This window comes from Colobus angolensis, unplaced genomic scaffold (assembly GCF_000951035.1).
Source record: "Colobus angolensis palliatus isolate OR3802 unplaced genomic scaffold, Cang.pa_1.0 Scaffold72, whole genome shotgun sequence".
Lineage (NCBI taxonomy): Eukaryota > Metazoa > Chordata > Mammalia > Primates > Cercopithecidae > Colobus > Colobus angolensis.
In genome coordinates this window covers 5,868,693-5,889,868 of record NW_012120932.1, presented here as the reverse complement: position 1 = coordinate 5,889,868, position 21,176 = coordinate 5,868,693, and the positions used below count along the sequence as shown (strand labels likewise).

At 39.1% G+C, this 21,176-nt stretch overlaps 1 protein-coding gene and 1 long non-coding RNA gene across 2 annotated transcripts in view; one reads left to right on the top strand and one right to left on the bottom strand.

The window, feature by feature from the left end:
- LOC105501519 overlaps positions 1 to 12,543 on the bottom strand; it is a 64,212-nt gene extending 51,669 nt beyond the window's left edge. Inside the window, exon 1 of the long non-coding RNA XR_001000207.1 lies at positions 12,433 to 12,543. This is a non-coding gene — a long non-coding RNA (uncharacterized LOC105501519). The remainder of the gene's footprint in view (positions 1 to 12,432) is intronic.
- Positions 1 to 21,176, top strand: part of ERCC6L2 (excision repair cross-complementation group 6-like 2) — a 240,699-nt gene that overhangs the window by 91,760 nt on the left and 127,763 nt on the right. The window contains exons 2-3 of the mRNA XM_011927507.1: positions 11,561 to 12,649; positions 16,650 to 17,074. Of these exons, the coding sequence (XP_011782897.1) occupies positions 12,604 to 12,649; positions 16,650 to 17,074 (471 nt within the window). The 5' untranslated portion in view covers positions 11,561 to 12,603. The remainder of the gene's footprint in view (positions 1 to 11,560; positions 12,650 to 16,649; positions 17,075 to 21,176) is intronic.

Genomic DNA, 21,176 nt, shown 5'->3' with positions numbered 1-21,176 from the left:
CCATCCTGGCTAACACGGTGACACCCCCGTCTCTACTAAAAATAACAAAAAATTAGCCGGGCGTGCTGGTGGGCACCTGTAGTCCCAGCTACTCGGGAGGCTGAGGCAGGAGAATCGCTTGAACCCAGGAGGTGGAAGTTGCAATAAGCCAAGATAGCGCCCGCGCAATTGCACTTCACACAGAGCAAGACTCCGTCTCAAAAAAAAAAAAAGTATTAAAAAGGTTGATAGAAAAAGAAAAGAGATCCTCTTCTGGTTGTGAATATAAAAAACCCAAGGACAGTTCACAGTCATACGAGGCCTTATTGTGACAACACTAGGAAATGTATAAAAAATTTAAGAAAATGGTTTCAACAGTGAAATTATTGCAGGGTTTTAGATATTGAGAACCTATTTGTGAAACTGAGCTAGCTATATAAATAATTAATAGTAAGAAAAATAAAACTCATGTTTTTCTACAGAAATTGAATGAATTATAGAAATTTGAGAAGGTGTTAACAATCTTGAAAATATGAATTCTTTGGGTTTTGCATTTCCACTGTGCAAAAGTGGTGTGGGATATTTCAACCAGTCTGTCAAATAATCTATGCATAAATTGGAGGGAGCAGTTCCCCTGAAAGAGTTGCTTTATATTTAAAAAAATAGTATCCAGTTTAAAAATAAACTCACTTACCTTTTACATGCTTTTTATGTTTCCCTGTCTTAATTAATTCCTCAAGTTAATTTCTTTTTAACCAAACACTGTCAATTCCCAGATCATGCCATTGCATTCCAATTTAGGGCAATGTGATAAAAATGATCCTTATGAATTAAGTAAAATATTATATTTGCATTCAGAATCAACTATTCAAGTCTGCATATCTTGTCATGGCCATAGAATTCTCTTTACCCTTGTTTTGTGGTACCTAAGCTGTCAATTACTTTGGGAACATTTTTGAAAAGTAAAACTTTGGCAATCATCTTTACAAAGTATATAGACATGGTTTAAAATTTGAACTTAAAAAATTTAAGCCATGTCTATATAGCTTCTCTTTTGAAAAAGTCTGCCTTGCTTGAAGAATTTAAACAATCAGAATTCAATTCAAGGAAAGTTGCCAAAGATGAGGTGATGCATTCTAAAATAACAGAGAGAAAAGTGATCTTCAGCAGAAATCACAAAGAATTTTAGACTTGAAATGGACCCTATAGGTCATGTAATCTGAAGACCACTAGGGAAGTCCATGGTAAGAATAGAAAAAATTTTTCACCCTATGATTTTACATATGATTCAAATATGTAATGTTTCCATGCAGATTTACACAATATTGTAAATCTACATTTTGGGGGGATTATCTTGATGTCCTTCAAATGTAATTCATATTACTTTAGAATCTTTACGGGATGGAGGAGGTAGATTCTATTATGAATATGTAATTGATTTTTGGAGCTTATTTTTTGGAAAAATACATTTTTGTATTTTTCTAGATGGGAAAAAGTCTTTCTGTGGAACTTACATCAGCCAGCTCTCTATGCTACACCAGTTTTGGATACGTATGAGGGAAGGATGATAAGGATTAAGTCCGAGTAATATTTGTCAATATTTTATGTGAAATCTTATTCAATTCGTAATTTAACTTTCAAGAATTAGTTTTAGCATTTTAAATTTTATTGTAATTAAGTCTGCGTTTGTTGTATTTATTAAAGCAATGTTAATCTATTGATTTACATTTACATTTTAAACATCCTACCTTTGTTTATTTAAAGCTAACAAAGCTGAGTAGCATGTTCTTATACGGACATGCTAGTGTTTTATGCTGATTATTTTTATAATAAGTTAATCATATGTAACATAAATCTCATATGTTTCATGTTTATATTTTTTGCATTTGTCATTAAATTAAAATCTTACATTAAAAAACAAAAGAATGCCAAAAGGAATGCTCTGAACATAACCATATATGCATCATTGACATGCAAATTTTGACATGTAAACAATATAATACAATCCTATTCATTTAAAGAGTTAGGATAAAAGCATGTCTAGGAAGGCAGCTGCTTTATAAGCAGTCCTACAAGTGGCATAACTATACCACTTCTTTTATCATTCTAGTACTTTACCACTCATTTGATATTTGACAGCTGTGTGGGATGACTGGAAAATTTGAATGTATAAAAATAACTTGTTGGATTGGTTTTTACATTTTTTCTAATTTTAAAGTTTTCTAAAAGTTTTGCATTTCACATTTTGCTTTTAATTTACTTTGAATTTAACTTTGTGTATAGGATAAGAAGTTCAACCCTATTTCCTTCCTCTGTGAAAAAAAAGTTCCATCACCATTTATTCCTCTTTTCCTTTTTGATGTTTTATCAAAATTGCCTTGATCATTCTTGGCACTTCACACTTGCATATAAATTTTACAATCCTCTTGTCAAGGTCCAGGGGAAAAAAACCTGCCAGTAATTTGGCAAGGAATTGCACTATGAATGATTTTGGAAAAATTGGTATCTTTATTATTTTTTTATACCAAGAACATGGTATATCTCTCCTTTCATGTAAGTTTACAATATGGTTTTATTATTGCCTCTATAAGGAACTTGCATACATTTTTAGATAATTATTAGCTATTCTTATATATTATTGGTTGCTACTGTAAAAATACATTTTAAAAATTACACTTTCTAACTTGTGTAGCTATAGAAATAGTTGATTTTTATAAATTGCACTTGTATCCTAAAACTATGTTGAATTCTCTTACTCTAAAGATTTGCATATTCTCTTGCTTTTTATGTGAATAATATTGTTTGTGAATAGTAGCAGTTTTGAGTCTTCCTTCTCAATATCTATAATTTACATATAGTATCTTTTATTATTGAAATGGTTAAGATCAACGATGAGTAGAAGTAGTGATAACAGACATCATTGTGTTTATGGTTTTAATCTATTGTCATTAACATTTCATCATTTCTAACATTTCATCTAACATTTCATCATTAACGATCATGCTTGTTGCAAGTTTCAAATAGATACTCTAATAAAGAGTGTCTTTATTTCTTAACTTAATAAGTTAAGGAATTTTCCTTTATTTTATTTTATTTTTTTTTGAGATGGAGTCTCGCTGTTGCGCAGACTGGAGTGCAGTGGCACAATCTTGGCTCACTGCAAGCTCCACCTCCCGGGTTCACACCATTCTCCTGCCTCAGCCTCCCAAGTAGCTGGGACTACAGGCGCCCTCCACTACGTCCGGCTAATTTTTTTTATTTTTAGTAGAGACAGGGTTTCACCGTGTTAGCCAGGATGGTCTCGATCTCCTAACCTCGTGATCCACCGGCCTCGGCCTCCCGAAGTGCTCGGCTTACAGGCGTGAGCCACCATGCCCAGCCCTTTATTGCTTTTTTGCTAATATTTGGTTGGATTTTAGAAAATTTTTTGGTTCGCTGAGATGACATAATTTTTCTTCTTTATTTCTTAGAGTGGTAAATGTTACTACTAGATTTTCCACTTTTAAACTATATTTGCATTCCTGAGATAAACCCAACTTGGTCATGATGCATTACTATTATTATTATTATTCTTGCTAGTATTATTCAAAATTAGATTCAGTTGTCCAGTATTTTGTTTAGAATTTTTGCATATAACTGTAAGTAAAATTTGCTTATGATTTCATGTGTCATGGTGTCCTTATTAAATTTTGCTATCAAGATTTAAACCAAGTTTATAAAATAAGTTGGGGGGAGTGTTCCTTTTCTTGTATTCTCTGGAAGAGTTTCTGTGATATTTATCTATTCCCTTCGACATCTGGCACAACTTTCCTGTAAGTCACTTATATCTGGTCTTTTCTCGGAGGGACATTATCAACTACTGACTCAAGCTTCTCCAATGGTTATAGATTTCTTCAGTGCTTCTTTTCCTTTTTGATTTTTTTTTTTTTTTTTTGGTGGAGTCTTGCTCTGTCACCCAGACTGAGCAAGTTACACCCAGACTGAACAGGAGTCCTCTGTTACCCAGGCTGGAGTCCAGTGGCGCCATCTCGGCTCACTGCAATCTCTGCCTCGTGGGTTCAAGCGATTCTCCTGCCTCAGCCTCCTGAGTAGCTGGGACTACAGGCACGTGCCACCATGCCCAGCTAATGTTTTGTATTTTTAGTAGAGACAGGGTTTCACCGTGTTAGCCAGGATGGTCTTGATTTTTTGACCTTGTGATCCGTCCACCTCAGCCTCTCAAAGTGCTGGTATTACAGGCGTGAGCCACAGTGTCTGGCCCCTTTTTAATATATTTTTTAAGGCAGTATACATTTAAACACTTTGGCATGAAATCATTTTTAGTATACTCCCATATTTTTCTAACATTTGAATTCTCTTTAACATTGCCCTATTTTTCTTTCCTAATGTTTGAGTTTTTTCTCTACTTTTCTTGATTCATTTCACCAGTGGTTTGCCTACTTCATTAATCTTTTTCAAAGAATCAACTTTTGGCTTTGTTGATCATCTCTATCGTGTTTTTTTAATTACTCTTTAACTTCTGTTTTTTATTTTTTCCTTTTATTCTAGTTTCTTTAGGATTAGTTTGTTGTCCTTTTTTAAAGTTGGAAAAACAATTAATTTTCAGCTTTTCTTCTTTTTCAATATAAGCATTTTTTACACTTTAGCAATGTCCCACAAACTTTGATATGTAGTATTATTATTCAGTTCTAATGGATGTTGAAACAGCAGGACTCAGGGGATGAAATATGAATATAAGTTCATTTATTTGAACAATACTCATTCAAACCCACTTTGAGAACCATTTTTTTCTTCATATTCTTGAAAGGCAACCAGGAAAAGTCTCATGATTCTTCTAGTCTCTCTTGATAATAAAAAAATCTTGGGGTCACTTCTAGCCACTAAAAAGAGACAAACAAAAAGTCAGTTTGGTAAAGTCCATATAATGAAAAAGAAATTAAGACTTCAACACTTGTTCAACCTTAAAGACTTCCCCTTTCAGAGCTCACACTTGGTACAGGCAAGTGGTTGGCAGGGGAAAATGTGGGGGTGATTGCTTCTTTTATATGATTTATGCCTCACCTTCCTCTCCTACTTTCTAAGCTGCTTCCAACTTCTTTAGGGTTGACTTGGAAAAAGAGATTAAAATAAGGAACGAGGGCCAGGCGAGGTGGCTCACTCCTGTAATCCCAGCACTTTGGGAGGCCAAGGCAGGCAGATTACTTGAGGTCAGGAGTTTGAGACCAGCCTGGCCAACATGGTGAAACCCCGTCTCCACTAAAAATACAAAACTTAGCCAGATGTTCGCCTGTGGTTCCAGATGCTCGTAAGGCTGTAGCAGGAGAATTGCTCGAACCTGGAAGCCAGAGGTTGCAGCGAGCAGAGATGGCGCCACTGCACTCCAGCCTGGGTGACAGAGCAGACTCTGTCTAAAAAAAAAGAAAAAAGAAAAAAGAAAAAGGAACAGGAAAAGTCTTATTTTACCAGCACTGCCTTGGGATTGCAGAGGTTCTCCTTGGGTGTCTTTCTCTCTTGGGTGCTTTTCTGTGTTCTTCAAAGTCACTACTTTACCATTAGACATCCGGCTGTTCAGAGCTCCTCCTGGGGTCATCTCGATACTTCTGCTGGCTTTCACTTACCTATGACCTACATTTACACCAGAGGAAATGTGCATCCTTTCCTAACAGTAAACTCTGGGAGCGAAGTGGCCCCAAAAGTGTGAATCTTTCCTATTAAACTTCAGAGCAGTTACCCATCCACAGTACCTCCCCTTCAGATATCTAAAGTTTGAGTCAAATAGTTCACCATATCCCACAAATTCTAGGGAATGCATACCAAAATTTCCAGGTGATCCCTCTGAAGCCCCTTTCGTTTATCTGGAGGAGAGATGTGGCACTGCAATAGCTGTGTTAAAAACATCTTCTCTTCCTCTAATCTCCCATTCCCAATCCTTTTATATTCTACATGCAGGTGAGGAATTAGGATAGTAACATCTGTGTTAATGACTTCCTTTGGTAATCTCACATGGAATATTACAAGAAAATGTGGGTTTTGTCATGTTAGGACCAGCTGAAACCATCTAAACACATTCCATTTTTGGGGTCTGTTGCATATTTACTTTCTAGTCTTCATCATTGTTGGGAACAGGCCCCCCAAAATCTGGCCATAAACTGGCCCCATAACTGGCCATAAACAAAATCTCTGCAGCACTGTGACATGTTCATGATGGCCATAACACCCACGCTGGAAGGTTGTGGGTTTACCGGAATGAGGGCAAGGAACACCTGGCCTGCCCAGGGCAGAAAACCGCTTAAAGACATTCTTAAGCCACAAACAATAGCATGAGCGATCTGTGCCTTAAGGACATGCTCCTGCTGCAGTTAACTAGCCCAACCTATTCCTTTAATTCGGCCCATCCCTTCATTTCCCATAAGGGATACTTTTAGTTAATTTAATGTCTATAGAAACTAAGCTATCTTAGTTATAATACCTACAGCAAGCTAATGACTGGCTTGCTGTTAATAAAGACGCGGGTAAATCTCTGTTCGAGGCTCTCAGCTCTGAAGGCTGTGAGACCTCTGATTTCTCACTTCAGATCTCTGTATTTCTGAGTGTGTCTTTAATTTCTCTAGCACTGCTGGATTAGGGTCTCCCCAACCGAGCTGGTCTCGGCAATCATGATTTTTTCTCTGGCTCATAAGTTATTTAGAAATGTGTTTTTACATTTCAGAATATATCATCCTTAAAAATATTCTTCAATACTGATTTCTAGGTGGAGAACATTTTTACCTCCTTGGTTTAAAAAAAAAAAAAAAAAAAAGTCTGGGCATGGTGGCTCATGCCTATGATCCTAGCACTTTGGGAGGCCAAGGCGGGTGGATTGCCTGAGCTTAGGAGTTCGAGACCAGCCTGGGCAAAATGGTGAAACCCCATCTCTACTAAAAATACAAAAAAATTAGCTGGGTGTGGCAGCGTGTGCCTGTAGTACCAGCTACTCGGGAGGCTGAGGCAGGGGAGGGTGCAGTAAGCTGAGATTGCACCACTGCACTCCAGCGTGGGCAACAGAGCAAGACCCCATTTCCAAAAAAAAAAAAAAAAAGTCATTTATCATTATGTAGTTAATTTATATGTCCCTAAAGCTTTTTGCATTAAAGCTTGTTTTATATAATATTAATATTTTGAGCTACCCCAACTCTTTCATTTTTTGCCTCCTAGCCTCCATTTCTTTCGACCTTTCTCTTATGTTTTCTGCTTGGCCTTTTTGTCCTGCATTTTGGATTGTTTAATTTAGATCTTTCAGTTCACAAACGCTCTAGTAGGGTATGTTGAATTTGCTCTTTAAGTTGCCATTGAGTTTTCCATCTCAATAATCAATTTTATTTTAAGAAGTTCTGGTTCTTTTTAAAAAATCTGTTTTAACAAGGCCTTCTGTTTCCTTTCTTAAGTTTTCAGTTCAGTTTTTAAAAATATCAACATGTATTTTAACCACCCTTTATAAACCCCCTTCTATCGATTACTTTGATTAGCTAAAATTTCTAGGGCTCTATTTCTGTTGTTTGTTTTCTCTCCTGGCCCTTGTTCATGATGGCTTGTTTCTGTGTATGTTTTGCAGCTTTAGGGTTGTGAATTGTTAGATGGGACTTTATCTCCAGAAATTCTGAGGAGTCCTTGTTTTAACATTTCCCTCTAGAAAGGATGTGTGTGCTTCTTTCTAGCAACCTAGATGCAATTAACCGGGCACTACATTATGCTACTATCTTGGCTTGGGGTTTCCTAGGTAATGCAGATTGTACACATTCAAATCCTAAATTTGAGGACATAGCTGTGGTTTCAAAATTTCAGATGGAATTAACAATACCCCTTCAAAAGTCCCATGCCAAGACAGACAAATCCTTCTTCATTCTCCTCCTTTTCTGCTGTCCAGACTTTTTTCTTCTAGCTCACCTTCCAAGCTTTCTGATTTCAAATGAGAGGCTCCATTTCAATGTGGGACGTTGTGGGGGCTTAAGACCATGTCTTCTGCTCCCACAAGCCTGTTAAAATTCAGACGTTTTTGTAACTGAGCCAGACAAATGTGTCCAGGAAAGGAGCGGTATAAGTGCAATCTTAATAAACTAGTTTTCAGTTCCTTCCTTATTTTTGGTCTACGAGTATTTCACATACTTCTTGAAAGGTCAGCTATGTATTTTGAGATTTATTTTTTATTTTTTAAATGTTTATAGATTCAGAGGGTACAGTACAGGTTTGTTACATGGATATATTGCATAATGGTGAGGTTTGCGCTTCCAGTGTACCCATCACTCAAAAAGTGAACATTGTTCCCAACAGATAATTTTTCAACCCTCACCTCTCTCCCATCCTACCCACTTTTGGAGTCCTCTGTGTCTATTATTTCCTTCTGCATGTCCATATGTACCTATTAGTTAGTTCCCATTTTTAAGTGAGAACACGTGGTAGTTGATTTTCTGTTTCTGAGTCATTTCACTTAGGATAATGGCGCCCAGCTCCATCTATGTGGCTGCAAAAGACATGGTTTAATTCTTTTTTTTTATGGCTGCATTATATTCCATGGTGTTTATATACTACATTTTCTTTATCCAGTCATCTCTTGATAGACACTTAGACTGATTCCATGATGTTGTTATGGTGAACTTCACTGTGATAACATACAAGTGTGGGTGTCTTTTCAATATAATGATTTACTTTCCTTTGGATAGATACTCAGTAGTGGGATTCCTGCATCAAATGGTGATTCTATTTTTAGTTCTTTGAGAAATCTCCATACTGTTTTCCATAGAGGTTGTACTAATTTACATTCCTATCAACAGTGTATAAGCATTCACTTTTACATCTTGAGAGTTTTTATAAACATATTTCAACCAGTAGTTCTTGCTGTTTTGTTGCAGGATTTTTATACTTATCTGACATGAGGTATTAAATGTTCTATTATTTGAGTCTATTGAGTCTATGAAGTAAAAACGGTGTTGCTGAATATTCTAACACTTACTCTATATATCTTTCACTATACCTCGTTCAAGCCTCAAATTTTTCTTTCTTTGGCCGGAGCTTTTTTGTTGCGTTTTGCTTTATAATTGTGGTAAGAAAGAACACATTATATAAAATGTACCTTCTTAACCATTTTTAAGTGTACGGTTCAATAGTGTTAAGTATGTTCACATTGTTGTGCAATGTTGAGTTTTAAACTTTAAAATTTAGATTATTTGTGGCAAGGAAGGACAGATCTATTTTATGTTCTTTCTCTTGCCTTCACTCATCTTTGCTTCCTTCTTCTTTTTTTTTTTTTCCATTGGCTGGAACAATGTATGAATGGAGAAATGCTGCAACCTAAAATCATCTAACTGAAACTCAAAGACTTAATTTCTCGTGTCATCTTAAGAGTTTCACATCTATTTTTTTCTGGAGCCTTTTTGCTAGATTAACTCACAATTCTGGAGATCTGTCAACCACATACAGATATGTATTTGACTTTTGCAGTGTGAAGATAAAGAGAGACTATTTTTTGGCAAATTATTGGTGGGTTTAATCTTCCTTCCATGAGCCTCTTTTGAAATGGCTGTGTTATCACCATCTGTGTTATTTTTTTCTCTTCTCTAGTTATAATCAGCTTAATTTTTGCTAGATCCTCCTTTGCCAAAAGTTTTGTATGTGATTCAGTTCATTTATGTGATTTATCCAACATCACACATATTAACTACAGGAATTCCATAATATTTTACAAGATAATCAATTTAACTTTGAAGTGACTGGACTGACAGTGGTAGATGTTCACAATATCAGCACCTACACAAGGTTGTCAATGCAAAGACAAAAGCTACTGTTAGGTGGGGGAAGGAATATTTGAGGATGTCTAATTTTATGAGGCAACTAGTTCACCAGGACATATTTTCATGTCATGATTATTTCTGCTTCAGTATACATTGTAAGTACAGCAGTGAGGTTAAATAATAAACAGTCAGAAAATGAGGTATCCTCCTCTTTTGTTAGTCACAAGGGTATTCCTTCAACCAGATGATACCTTCCATTTAAACCAAAATTTATTTCTGTATTTGCTTATCACTTCTAATTAGAGGTCAGCTCTGTCAAGAGCTACATCTTAACTCAATGGACCTCTGGAAAAATAAGACAAAATTACACAACTAGTCATTTCAGAGAGGGAAAAAAAATCAAACTTCTTCCCTGGTAGTTGTAGGGGAAAAAAATAAGCTTGATTAAAATGTCAATTTGCATTTTGATTTTAGAGACAATGTGAAAAGAGATACAATCCATCAATAACAAGAAGCAGATTTTTCTAGATTTTAAGATTTCCAATATCAGGGTGAATGTTAGAACCAAGAATTACAATTATAATTAGTAGAGTTTTTCGCTGTGTCACCAGATTGGAGTGCAGTGGTGCAAACTTGGCTCACTGCAACCTCCGCCTCCCGGGTTCAAGCGATTCTGCTGCCTCAGCCTCCCAAGTAGCTGGGACTACAGGCACGTGCCATCACACGCCCAGCTAATTTTTGTATTTTTAGTAGAGACGGGGTTTCACCATGTTGGCCAGGATGGTCTCGATCTCTCGACCTCGTGATCTGCTTGCCTCGGCCTCCCAGAGTGCTGGGATTACAGGCGTGAGCCACCGCGCCCGGCCTATAAGCCAAAATATTACACTGACATAATGTCTATGTAGAATGCAACTTTCAAGTGGATGCATTCCATTGATAATAACAGTAATAACAACACATATATTCCTTACTAGGACCAGTCAGTGTTTTAGGAGTTTTACTTAATTATCTTATTTTTTACAATTACCCTTTTTAGGTAGTTTACTATTATTAGCCTCACTGTTATGGTGACCGGTGAGGACAATAAAACACAGAGAAGTGACCTGGCCAACATCTCACACAGAGATGGCTGAGTTGGATGTTTCACTTAGGCTTAAAGTTACTACCTGCTGGTAAGCAAACAAGTTATATTTTAAATGAAGCATTTTATGAACACATCCTACTAGTTTTTAGTATCTGCCAAATAATTGAGATCTATTTGCAGAGCAAACAGCCATATTGTTTTCTTAAGACACTACTGTAGGCAGAATAATGATCCCCCAAAGATGTTTATCTCCTAATCTCTGGAATTCGTGAATATATTAGCTTACATGGCAAAAGGATTCCGCTGATGTGATCAAGGCCAGAGACCTGGAAATAGGAAGATGATCCTGGATTGCTCAGGTGAGCCCTCAGAATCTTTTCCAGCTGCCATCAGCGGTAGACTTGAGGATGGAAGGGTCGGAGATGGCACATCACTGGCTTTGAAGATGGAGGAAGAGGCCAAAGGCAACGAATGTTGACAGAAGCTGGCGAAGGCAAGCTAAGGATTGTCCTGTGGAGTCTCCAGAAAGGAGTGCAGCTAGGGTGATACCCAGTTAGTACTTCTGACCTACAGAACTGTGAGATAATAAATGCAAGATGATACATTTGTGCTGTTTCAAGCCACAAAGTGTGCATATTGTGGCAATAGGGAACGGATACAGGCCCCGTCAGGTATTTCACTCATTCCATGAAATACTTTAGAGTATACAAATTTTAACAAGCGCGGGACTCAGATCCGTCTATCTGCGCTGCCTGGGAGCGTCAGAGGCCGTGTACTTCGTGCACCTCGCGGGTGGGCGGGGCTGCCCTAAGATGCTCCTGGCTCAGAGCAGACTGAGCCCGCGTTCAAGGAACCGCCAGAAATGTCAGAGGGAAGGAGGAAAACTTTACACTTTAACAGTATTTTTACGTTTATTTGCAGCAAATATTGTTGGCTTTGTATTTAAAGTATTTATGATTCACTATAAAGTGTAGGATCCAAGAAAACGCGCTAGTTTCACTTGGCACCTGTGGGTGTCCCGGGGAGCTCTCCAAGGAGGGACTGGCTCCTGGAAGTTCCTGGGGTGCGGCACCACCACGGACGAACCAAGCTCCACCGAGAAGCCGAAAGCCGCGACCGCCGGGACGCCCTCTGCCAGGCCTCCACCGCCTCAGTGGCCCTTCACAGCCACTGCATTCCCAAGCCCCCCAGTTATGTCCAGCGTCGCTCAGCGCCCGGCCCACCCAGCGACCTCAAACCTCGCGACACTTGCAACTCCCGCGGCCCTTCCTGCTACAGGCCTCCTAGGGGCGAGACATCGGGAAGATGGCTCCGCCCACGGAAAGGAAGATTTCGTTCTCGCGAGATCCCAGTGACAATTCGGCAGCCCGTTCTCGCGGGATTTTCCAAGGCCGGGTTGGAAGTTGCGGGGGTTGAGAGACTGAGGTCAGATCCCGAGGAGGAGATTTGGAGGTCGCAATGCTGGCCTCCTGTCCTCCACCGGCGGCGGCGGAGCCCGAAAGAACTAGGTGAACACCGCCTTGCCAGCCTCACACAGCGTCCCGTGGCTCTGCCGCCGCTCCGGACGTCGCCCTCCCGTTCTCCTTGGGTCCCCTTAGTCGCTACCTTAGCTGGGATCCCCCTCCTCCATCCCGTGGCTCCGGGTTGCCGGAGAGCGATGCTCGGAGGGCGACCGGAAGTGGCGTTGGCCGCCTTTGGCCCACCGGCCAGCCACCTCGCTGTCCTCCGCCTTCCGGGTGTTACGTGCAGCCGGGCTCGGCCCCTCCCCCTGGCTGGATGGATCCCTCGGCGCCACAGCCCTGCGCGGAAACCGCAGGCAAAGGTACCAGCTCCGCGCTCGCCCCTTACCCAGAGGCCGGTCTGCTGCGTCGCGTTGGACCAGTTCTCGCCGGTGCCCTTCGGGTTGGGGTTTTGCCCTGTAGAGCCTCTTCAGTGACAGCTGCAGATTGTGAACCCCCTGCAGGCCTGGGACCAAATCTCCGATTCAGTGTTGAGAACCTGGACTTGGGGGTCAGCCCCTGGTATCTAGTGGTGCCTCTGACAGTTACTTGCTGAGCAACTTTGGGCAGGTTCCTCATTTATAAAACTGAGTTCATTACTAGGTTCTTGTGAATATTAAATGACGTGAACAATACGGAAAGCATTTATGTGACCCCGCGTCTGGCCCATATTAAGCACTCAGTAAACGTTATTTTCATTCCTTATCCTTGTATGCCCAGTTGTTAGTGAATGGCAGAAGTTTGTTGTAAGTAGGTAAATGAAGGTTGAGATATTTAGTGCAATTGAGGTTTATTGCCTGTTGAGTCAGGGTATTATATTCTGCCTTAAATAGGAGGTTTAAAGAAGGTGTGATAATCTACCACAAGTCATCTGGGGTGCCTTCTGGCACCCTAATGAATAGCTTTCATTAATAATTGTGCTGTATAACAAAAGCTACCAGGTATTGAGTGATTTTCCTGAGCCCAGCAATACGCTGATTGTTTACTCGCTTTCCTTTGAGGAAGATATCGATCTCATTAAATAGATGAATTCAGAGCTAAAGCTCAGAGAGGGCAAGTTACAAGGCTGAATTCTGAGGTCTAGGAATTGATGACGCTGTAATTCAGGGGCCACACATATAAATACCTATAGGAGACTGGCAGCTAAAAATAAATAGATGAAGCTGCCGAGTGGAGATTATGGTGACTGGGACGTTCATTCCTTCTGATAGTTCTAGTCACTCTGGTATTTACTGGTGGAAGGAGCAGAAAGCTTCAGGGCCTCGAGGTGGGAACATGCTTGAGGAATAGCGAGGAGGCCATTGGAGTGAAAGAGGGAGAGAGAGACCCTATCACCAGAATGAATTGAATTGGTAATTAGTTTAAACCAAAACAAATGATTTCGACTCATTAAATTATAGGAGACTTAGCCCTGTTAAATCCAACAGGAAATCCTCACAATTTAAGCAGTTCTGTAGTTTGGATACTGAGAGATTCCATTTCAAACTCAAACTTAACTGAATTTATTTCGTTCTAGAAATTACCCAAACTCAGAAACCAAAAATACTCCAATAAGTTGTGTGATTCCCTTAAGGCTCTTTTTTTTTTTTTTTTTTGCACTTGCTGTACACTTATCTGAAATACAGTTCTTAGATCCCTTTCCCTTTTAAATTACATTTCTCAATACTCTCTTCTCATAACATTCTTCTTGCAATGCACTTTTTACAGTTATGTATATGTTTATGTACTTTTTAGTTTTCTCTCTCGCAAGATATCAAGGATCTGTGAGATCGATAATTTGTAATAGGCCAGGCGCGGTGACTCACACCTGTAATCCCAGTACTTTGGGGAAGCTGAGGCGGGAGGATAGTTTGAGGCCAGCCTGGGCAACATAAGCGAGAGCCTGTCTCTACTAAAAATAAAAATTTAGGCAGGCATGTTGGTGCACACCTGTAGTCCCAGCTACTCAGGAGGCTGAGGCGGGAGGATGGCTGAGCTCAGGAGTTGGAGTTTACAGTGAACTATGATTGTGCCATGACACTCCAGACTGGGCAACAGAGAGACTCTTGTCTAAAAAAAAAAAAAAGGATGTGTAATAAGTTCACATGTTCATTGAATGTCTGCTGTGTGACTCTGTGTTGGTCCTGGGGATAAAATTTATAACAGTACAAACTTTTTCTTGGGAAGGAAATTACTCTCTAGTGGAAGAAAAAGACAAAAACAAGTGGACATGATAATTAAATGTTATGGTAAGGGCTACAAAGAAAATAAAACAATGAGATAGAGAATAATGGGGTACCCTACTCTAAATAGGTGGACTGGGAGCAGAGAGACTGGTTAGGCATAATTCAGGGATAGTTGATGGTGGCATGCTTTAAGACAGAGGTCAGCAAACTACTACCTGTGGGCTAAGACTGGTCTGACACTTCTTTTTATGAATAAAGTTTTATTGGAACACAGCTGTGCCCGTTTGTTTATGTATTGTCTGGTTGCTTTTGCCTTACAAGGGCAAGAGAATGTATGGCCTACAAAATCTAAAGTAACGAATAGCTGATAACTGACTCTACGGAAAATGTTTGCCAGCCTTTGCTTTAGAGAGATGGTGGCACGGAGGAGAGTGATTCATTTTTGAAGTAAAACCAGGCCATTCTGACGGATTGGATGTAAGGAGTAATATTAAATGAGGTTTAAGGGCTAATGGTTTTCTACCTTGAAAAGTTGGTTAGATGATGATGCCAATTAATGAGATGCAGGAAGACTATTAGTCACCATCATTTTTGACATTAGTTTTCTTCATTTTATACCCATTATGTGGTATAATATTTGGTGAATAATTTGTGCTTAAATCACCTGTGTTGAATAATCGATAATAAAATAAGTCTTAAAAAATGATAGGGTAGGCAAACACATAATGGGAAAAGTAAGTAATGGGGTAAGAATTGTATAAGGGTTGCTTTAAGTTTTAAGGTGCCAATAGTACTGTTATGAAAATAGGGCCCGTTGACCTATATGTTGTTTTACTTGTACAGTGGATCAAGGCTTTGGTTTGACACTAAAACACTCTTTTAGAATGGTGTAACAGTTGTCAACAGTTTGGTTCCAGAGATTAGAGTGGGAGAGAACGTTTTTCCATGTGTACTCATTATTGTTATGGTAAAATAACCTCATCAAAGTTAGTGGCTTTACTTTTGAGGAACAACTGATGGATGAGGAACATAATGAACTATTCTTGCTTTAGATAGCATAAACATGTCATGTTGTAATCTTGAATGTTATAAAAATCTAACTCAAGGTCATCAGGAAGACCCTAGGAAACTGCCAGTGGTTATCTGATCTCAGTGAGAAATGTAGAAGAAAAATAATTCCTAGTATTCTTATATTTGTGGCCATAGAATTATTTTTGGATTCTTGCCATAAGAAATTCCATTTGGAAAATTATTTTTACTTAGTTTTTTTTGGATACTTTTTAATTGTATCAGTAGTATACTCTACAGACTCCCTCCTCATTCATCGTGGTATATTTTCTGAGAAAATAAAATAGCTGTACAGTTAATCACAGAATAAGTTCATAGAGAGAGAGGTAATACTCTTTAATAGGATCTTAGCAGAAAGAGATCTTAGAATTCATCTCTTCAAATAATTATTCCAAACCCAGAAGAGAAAAAGCTGTGACATCACTGTAGTTGAATTGGAGGTTCCTGTGATTAGCTGTATACAAGCAGTGGTTAAAGTAAAGGTTTAGAAGCAGCAGTATTGCAGTGAAAAGAAACAGCTATTTCTAGAGAAAGGCAATGGAATAACTAAAGCAGACAGATGAACCACAAAGCATTGCTGTCCAGAGGATTTTAGTTTACTCATTACCAAGTCCTATTCACAATTACTCTACCATATCATGAAATATATGTATATCTATGTTCATGAGTCAGCAAGAATATTTTAGTCGGTGGTTCTCAACCCTGGCTGTGCGTCAGAATTATCTTTTGAATTCAACAACAACAACCAAACAAAACAATAAAACCAGATGCCCATGACCCCTATCCACTGAATAAGAATCCCCAGAGGTGGTGTCTAAGAATGTACATTTTTAAACTCCAGGGAAGATGATGACACACAGCCAGGGTAGGAGCCACTGGAAATAAAGTATGTACCCTTTATTCTGTTTATTATAGGAGAATATCTGAAAATATATTTTAGAAAAATATCTATACATGTTATAATTTATCTTGTTCCAGTTTTTTGGAAAAGGCATTTATGTGAGGTATGTATTTTTTCTCATAGCTGTGGATAAATGAGGTGTCACTTTGTAAGCTAACTTTGGAAACTTTATTTTCTTTATTATTGCAGACATATGGCATCCAGGAGAAAGATGTCTTGTCCCTTCTCCAGATAATGGAAAACTTTGTGAAGCAAGCATAAAATCTGTCACAGTGGATGAAAATGGCAAGTCATTTGCAGTTGTCTTATATTCAGATTTTCAAGAAAGGAAAATACCGCTTAAACAGCTTCAAGAAGTAAAATTTGTTAAAGATTGCCCTAGGAATCTTATATTTGATGATGAAGATTTGGAAAAACCTTATTTCCCAAACCGAAAATTTCCATCATCTTCTGTTGCTTTTAAATTATCTGACGGTGGAGACTCTATTCCTTATACCATCAATAGGTATTTGAGAGACTACCAAAGAGAAGGAGCCCAGTTTCTTTATGGACACTACATCCATGGAAGAGGGTGCATTCTTGGTGATGACATGGGACTTGGAAAAACAGTACAGGTATTTATTTTAATTATGTTATAATTAAAATTCAGTAAAGTCACTTTACTGTGTACATGAGCGGATACTATCTGTAAATCTCTATTTGTGCTGCTGTTATGATAGCTATTTTGTGTGTACGTGTGTATGTTTGTGTTTGTCTCATCAACTAGATAGTGAAGTCCTCAAAGTTGAGGACAGTGTCGCAGTTATTTTATCATTCTTCAGTACCTATGAAATATTGTATTCAAAAATAATGTTTTGGTACCACTTGGTTTGATTTTACCTTTGATAATACTGGTACTAAGATATCAGTATATTGGAAGTCATTTAACTTTCTTAATACTTTATGGAAGGAAAGCATTCTAATGTTTGTTATGCCTCATAGCATGATTAAATTGTTCCTATAGGCCTTTTGTGCGTATTGTTTGAAGTTTATCATGTTAGAAGTTTCTTAATCTGGAATCTCTGGGTCACTAGGAGTTCTGTTTGCGAACTTGAGAGAGACTTCCAAATTCCCTAAAATGTGTACTAGAATTTGTACACACACGTGCGTTCCTAAAGAGGCGATTTGTTGTAGTTATCTGTTTCTGTATAAGAAATTATGCCAACATTTAACAGCTTAAAACAATATTCATGTATTGTCTCACAGTTTCTGTGGGTCGGGAATCCAGCTGCTGCCTAGCCTGGTCCTCTAGCTTTGCCTCTCACAGGGCTGCAGTCATCTCAAGTTGACTGGGGAAGATTCACTTCCTAGCCCACCTGTTTGTTGGCAGGATTCAGTTCAGTTCCTTGTTGGGGTTCTTGGCCTCAGTTTCTTGTGAGCTGTTGGCTGAAGGCCTCCTTTGCTTGCTTGTCACGTGGGTCTTTTCATGGAGCATCTCATACAAGGTAGCTTGCTTCAAAAAAGGAGAGCAAGTAGGAGGGCAAAAGATAGCACTAGTAAGACAGAAGTCATGGTCTTTGGTGATGTAATAACAGAAGAGACATCCCTCACTTTTGTCATATTCTCTTCATTAGAAGCAAGTTGCTAGGTCCAGCCAGAACTCAAGGGAAGGAGATTAAACAGGACCGGGAATACAAAGAGGTGGGTATTATTGGAAGTCCTGTCAGAAGCTGCCTACTACAGGGTCTTTAGCTTTGGTTAGATTTTCAAAGAGGTTTGTGATCCAAAAAGAACAGTTTTGAATCTAGATTTTTTTGTTTTTTTTTTTTTTTTTTTTTTTTTGAGACGGAGTCTCGCTCTGTCGCCCAGGCTGGAGTGCAGTGGCGGGATCTCGGCTCACTGCAAGCTCTGCCTCCCGGGTTTACGCCATTCTCCTGCCTCAGCCTCCCGAGTAGCTGGGACCACAGGCGCCCGCCACCTCGCCTGGCTAGTTTTTTGTATTTTTTAGTAGAGACGGGGTTTCACCGTGTTAGCCAGGATGGTCTCCATCTCCTGACCTCGTGATCCGCCCGTCTCGGCCTCCCAAAGTGCTGGGATTACAGGCTTGAGCCACCGCACCCAGCCTAGATTTTTTTTTTTGAGACAGAGTCTCGCCCTGTCGCCCAGGCTGGAGTAAGGTGGCGCGATCTGGGCTCACTGCAAGCTCCGCCTCCTGGGTTCACGCCATTCTCCTGCCTCAGCCTCCCCAGTAGCTGGGACTACAGGTGCCCGCCACCACGCCTGGCTAATTTTTTGTATTTTTAGTGGAGGCGGGGTTTCACTGTGTTAGTCAGGATGGTCTCGATCTCTTGACCTCGTGATCCGCCCGCCTTGGCCTCCCAAAGTGCTAGCATTACAGGCATGAGCCACCACGCCTGGCCTGAATCTAGATTTTATACTAAACAATCACTTCAGATTTTCAGGAATGTGTGCCTAGTTTGTGATTAAGTTTTTCCACTTCCTTTCTTATAATTGAGTTTAACCTATTTTCTTCTTCATATTACCTCCATTAGTTATTGGAACTTAAAGGTAAGTGAAAAACTAAATTTAACCTTTATAAATAGCCAAATTTCAGACACCAATGATGGAATAAGGAAAAATAAAAGAAAAAAAATAGCCAAATAATGCTACTGTGTGTAAAGGTCTGGTGTGAAAAGCTAGGCTAAAATAAAGTCTTTCAATCATCATATTACCGTTAACCCTACTCTATGTTCCTTCAAGCCTAGGATAGTTTAGACCTGCACATTGGATGTCCTAAATGATTGTTTGTGGAATAAATGAATTTGCTTTTCATTTATTCCACAATCATTTAGCACACTGGCCTGTAGGTGGAGAATAGACAGCAAGAATAAAGAAAGGAACCTTCAAGAAACTGCTATTGAAACTGACCCAACAGTCCCACAGTTTTGTTTTTTTGTTTGTTTGTTTGTTTTTGGATAAACATAGAAATTGACCCTTCTGGTCCTAAAGCTTTAAACTTGTATTTGTTTCATCTGAGTTCCTTCCTCAGGAAAGGACCCCCAGGCCTGTCAAAAAGTATCAAAGAACTGAAACTCGCCAGATCATAAGAGTCCAGACAGTGAGACAGCAGGCCTCTCATTCATCAGATTACTTCCTTAGCCCTCCCAAGTTCCTGTTTTCCCATACATTGTTACGTTTGTTCCCTGCTGTAAAAACTCCTAATTTTGGTCAGGGAGATGGATTTGAGACTGATCCTTGGCTACAGTGCCTGATTAAAGCGTTTTTTGTTGGCAATATGTGTTGTCTCAGTGATTGGCTGTCTGTATGGTGAGTAGCAGGTCTTAGACCGAACCTGTGGTATTTCAGTAACACCATCTGGGACCAAGGTTACAGATGAGTACTAGAGGAAAATTAATTAATTAATTAAAGCCCTGCTGTAACTATTTTCACCTACACTTTTACTGTTTTTGCCTGGGGTAGAATGTTTGTTACCACAATTCTTTGATTAGCCAATGCATGTTCAACTTCAAAATAAGAAACATGAGACTGGGTTTGGTGGCTCACGCCTGTAATCCCAGCACTTTGGGAGGCTGAGGTGGACGGATCACAAGGTCAAGAGATCGAGACCATCCTGGCCAATGTGGTGAAACCCCATCTCTACTAAAAATACAAAAATTAGCCAGCGTGGTGTAGTCCCAGCTACTTGGGAGGCCAAGGCAGGAGAATCGCTTGAACCTGGGAGGCAGAGGTTGTAGTGAGCCGAGATTGTGCCACTGCACTCCAGCCTGGCAAAAGAGCGAGACTCTGTCTCAAAAAAAAAAAAAAAAAAGAAACATGAGGGTACTACATACAAAAAGTGATCTGTTTGGGAACTACCTAAAAAAAAAAAAAAAAAAAGAAACATGAGGGTACTACATACAAAAAGTGATCTGTTTGGGAACTACCTTCCTGCAACTTAAATACAATTTGAATTCAAATTCTTGTGCACATTTTAGTCTCAAATTTGAAGGCTGTCTTTCGTCTCTGAGGCCCATGCTACAAGGAAATTTATTTTGCAGTTCATAGGAGTGTATTTAAAGGAGCTGATTTTACTGCAGAATTTTGTGTCACCTGACACACTGTAATCGTTGAAGGACTTGGAGATGCCGTGGTACATGCTGTTGGTGTGCTGTGCGAGTCTTTGAGGGAGCCCTGTCTGAAGATGAGGAAGTGGTTTCTATACTAATTCTGATACTCAGCCGGATTTGTCTGATGCTTATGGACCTAGTTCTCTGGTTATTGTTATAACTCAGGGAATAATTTCTACATAGATAGGTGGTTTGAAAGACCCATTTAAGATAGAGCTCCTATAGATAGATAAAGCTTCTATAGATACGACTAAGCCAGTTGAAGAAATGTGAATGTTTACTGTGCTAACTAAAATTTCAATGTAGTAAAATTTATTGGTAATGAAAATAGACCATTGACATTTACTCTTTGAGCTATAGTTTTATCTTCTTTTTTTTTCCTTTTTCTTGATTTCATCCCTTAAGTTTCCCCCTTTTCATATTCTAATTTGGCCATGATATGAAATTGAAGTCTTTTTTTTAAGCTTCTTTTACATACCAAATAAAGTTTCCTTCCCTCATTTCAAATTTAAAAGTAGGTGAATTTAATATTTTGCATTCTACAGGGGATGATAATTGAAAATGTCCATTTGTTCTAGTGACGTAGAAATCGTTGGTATGCTGAGCAAGA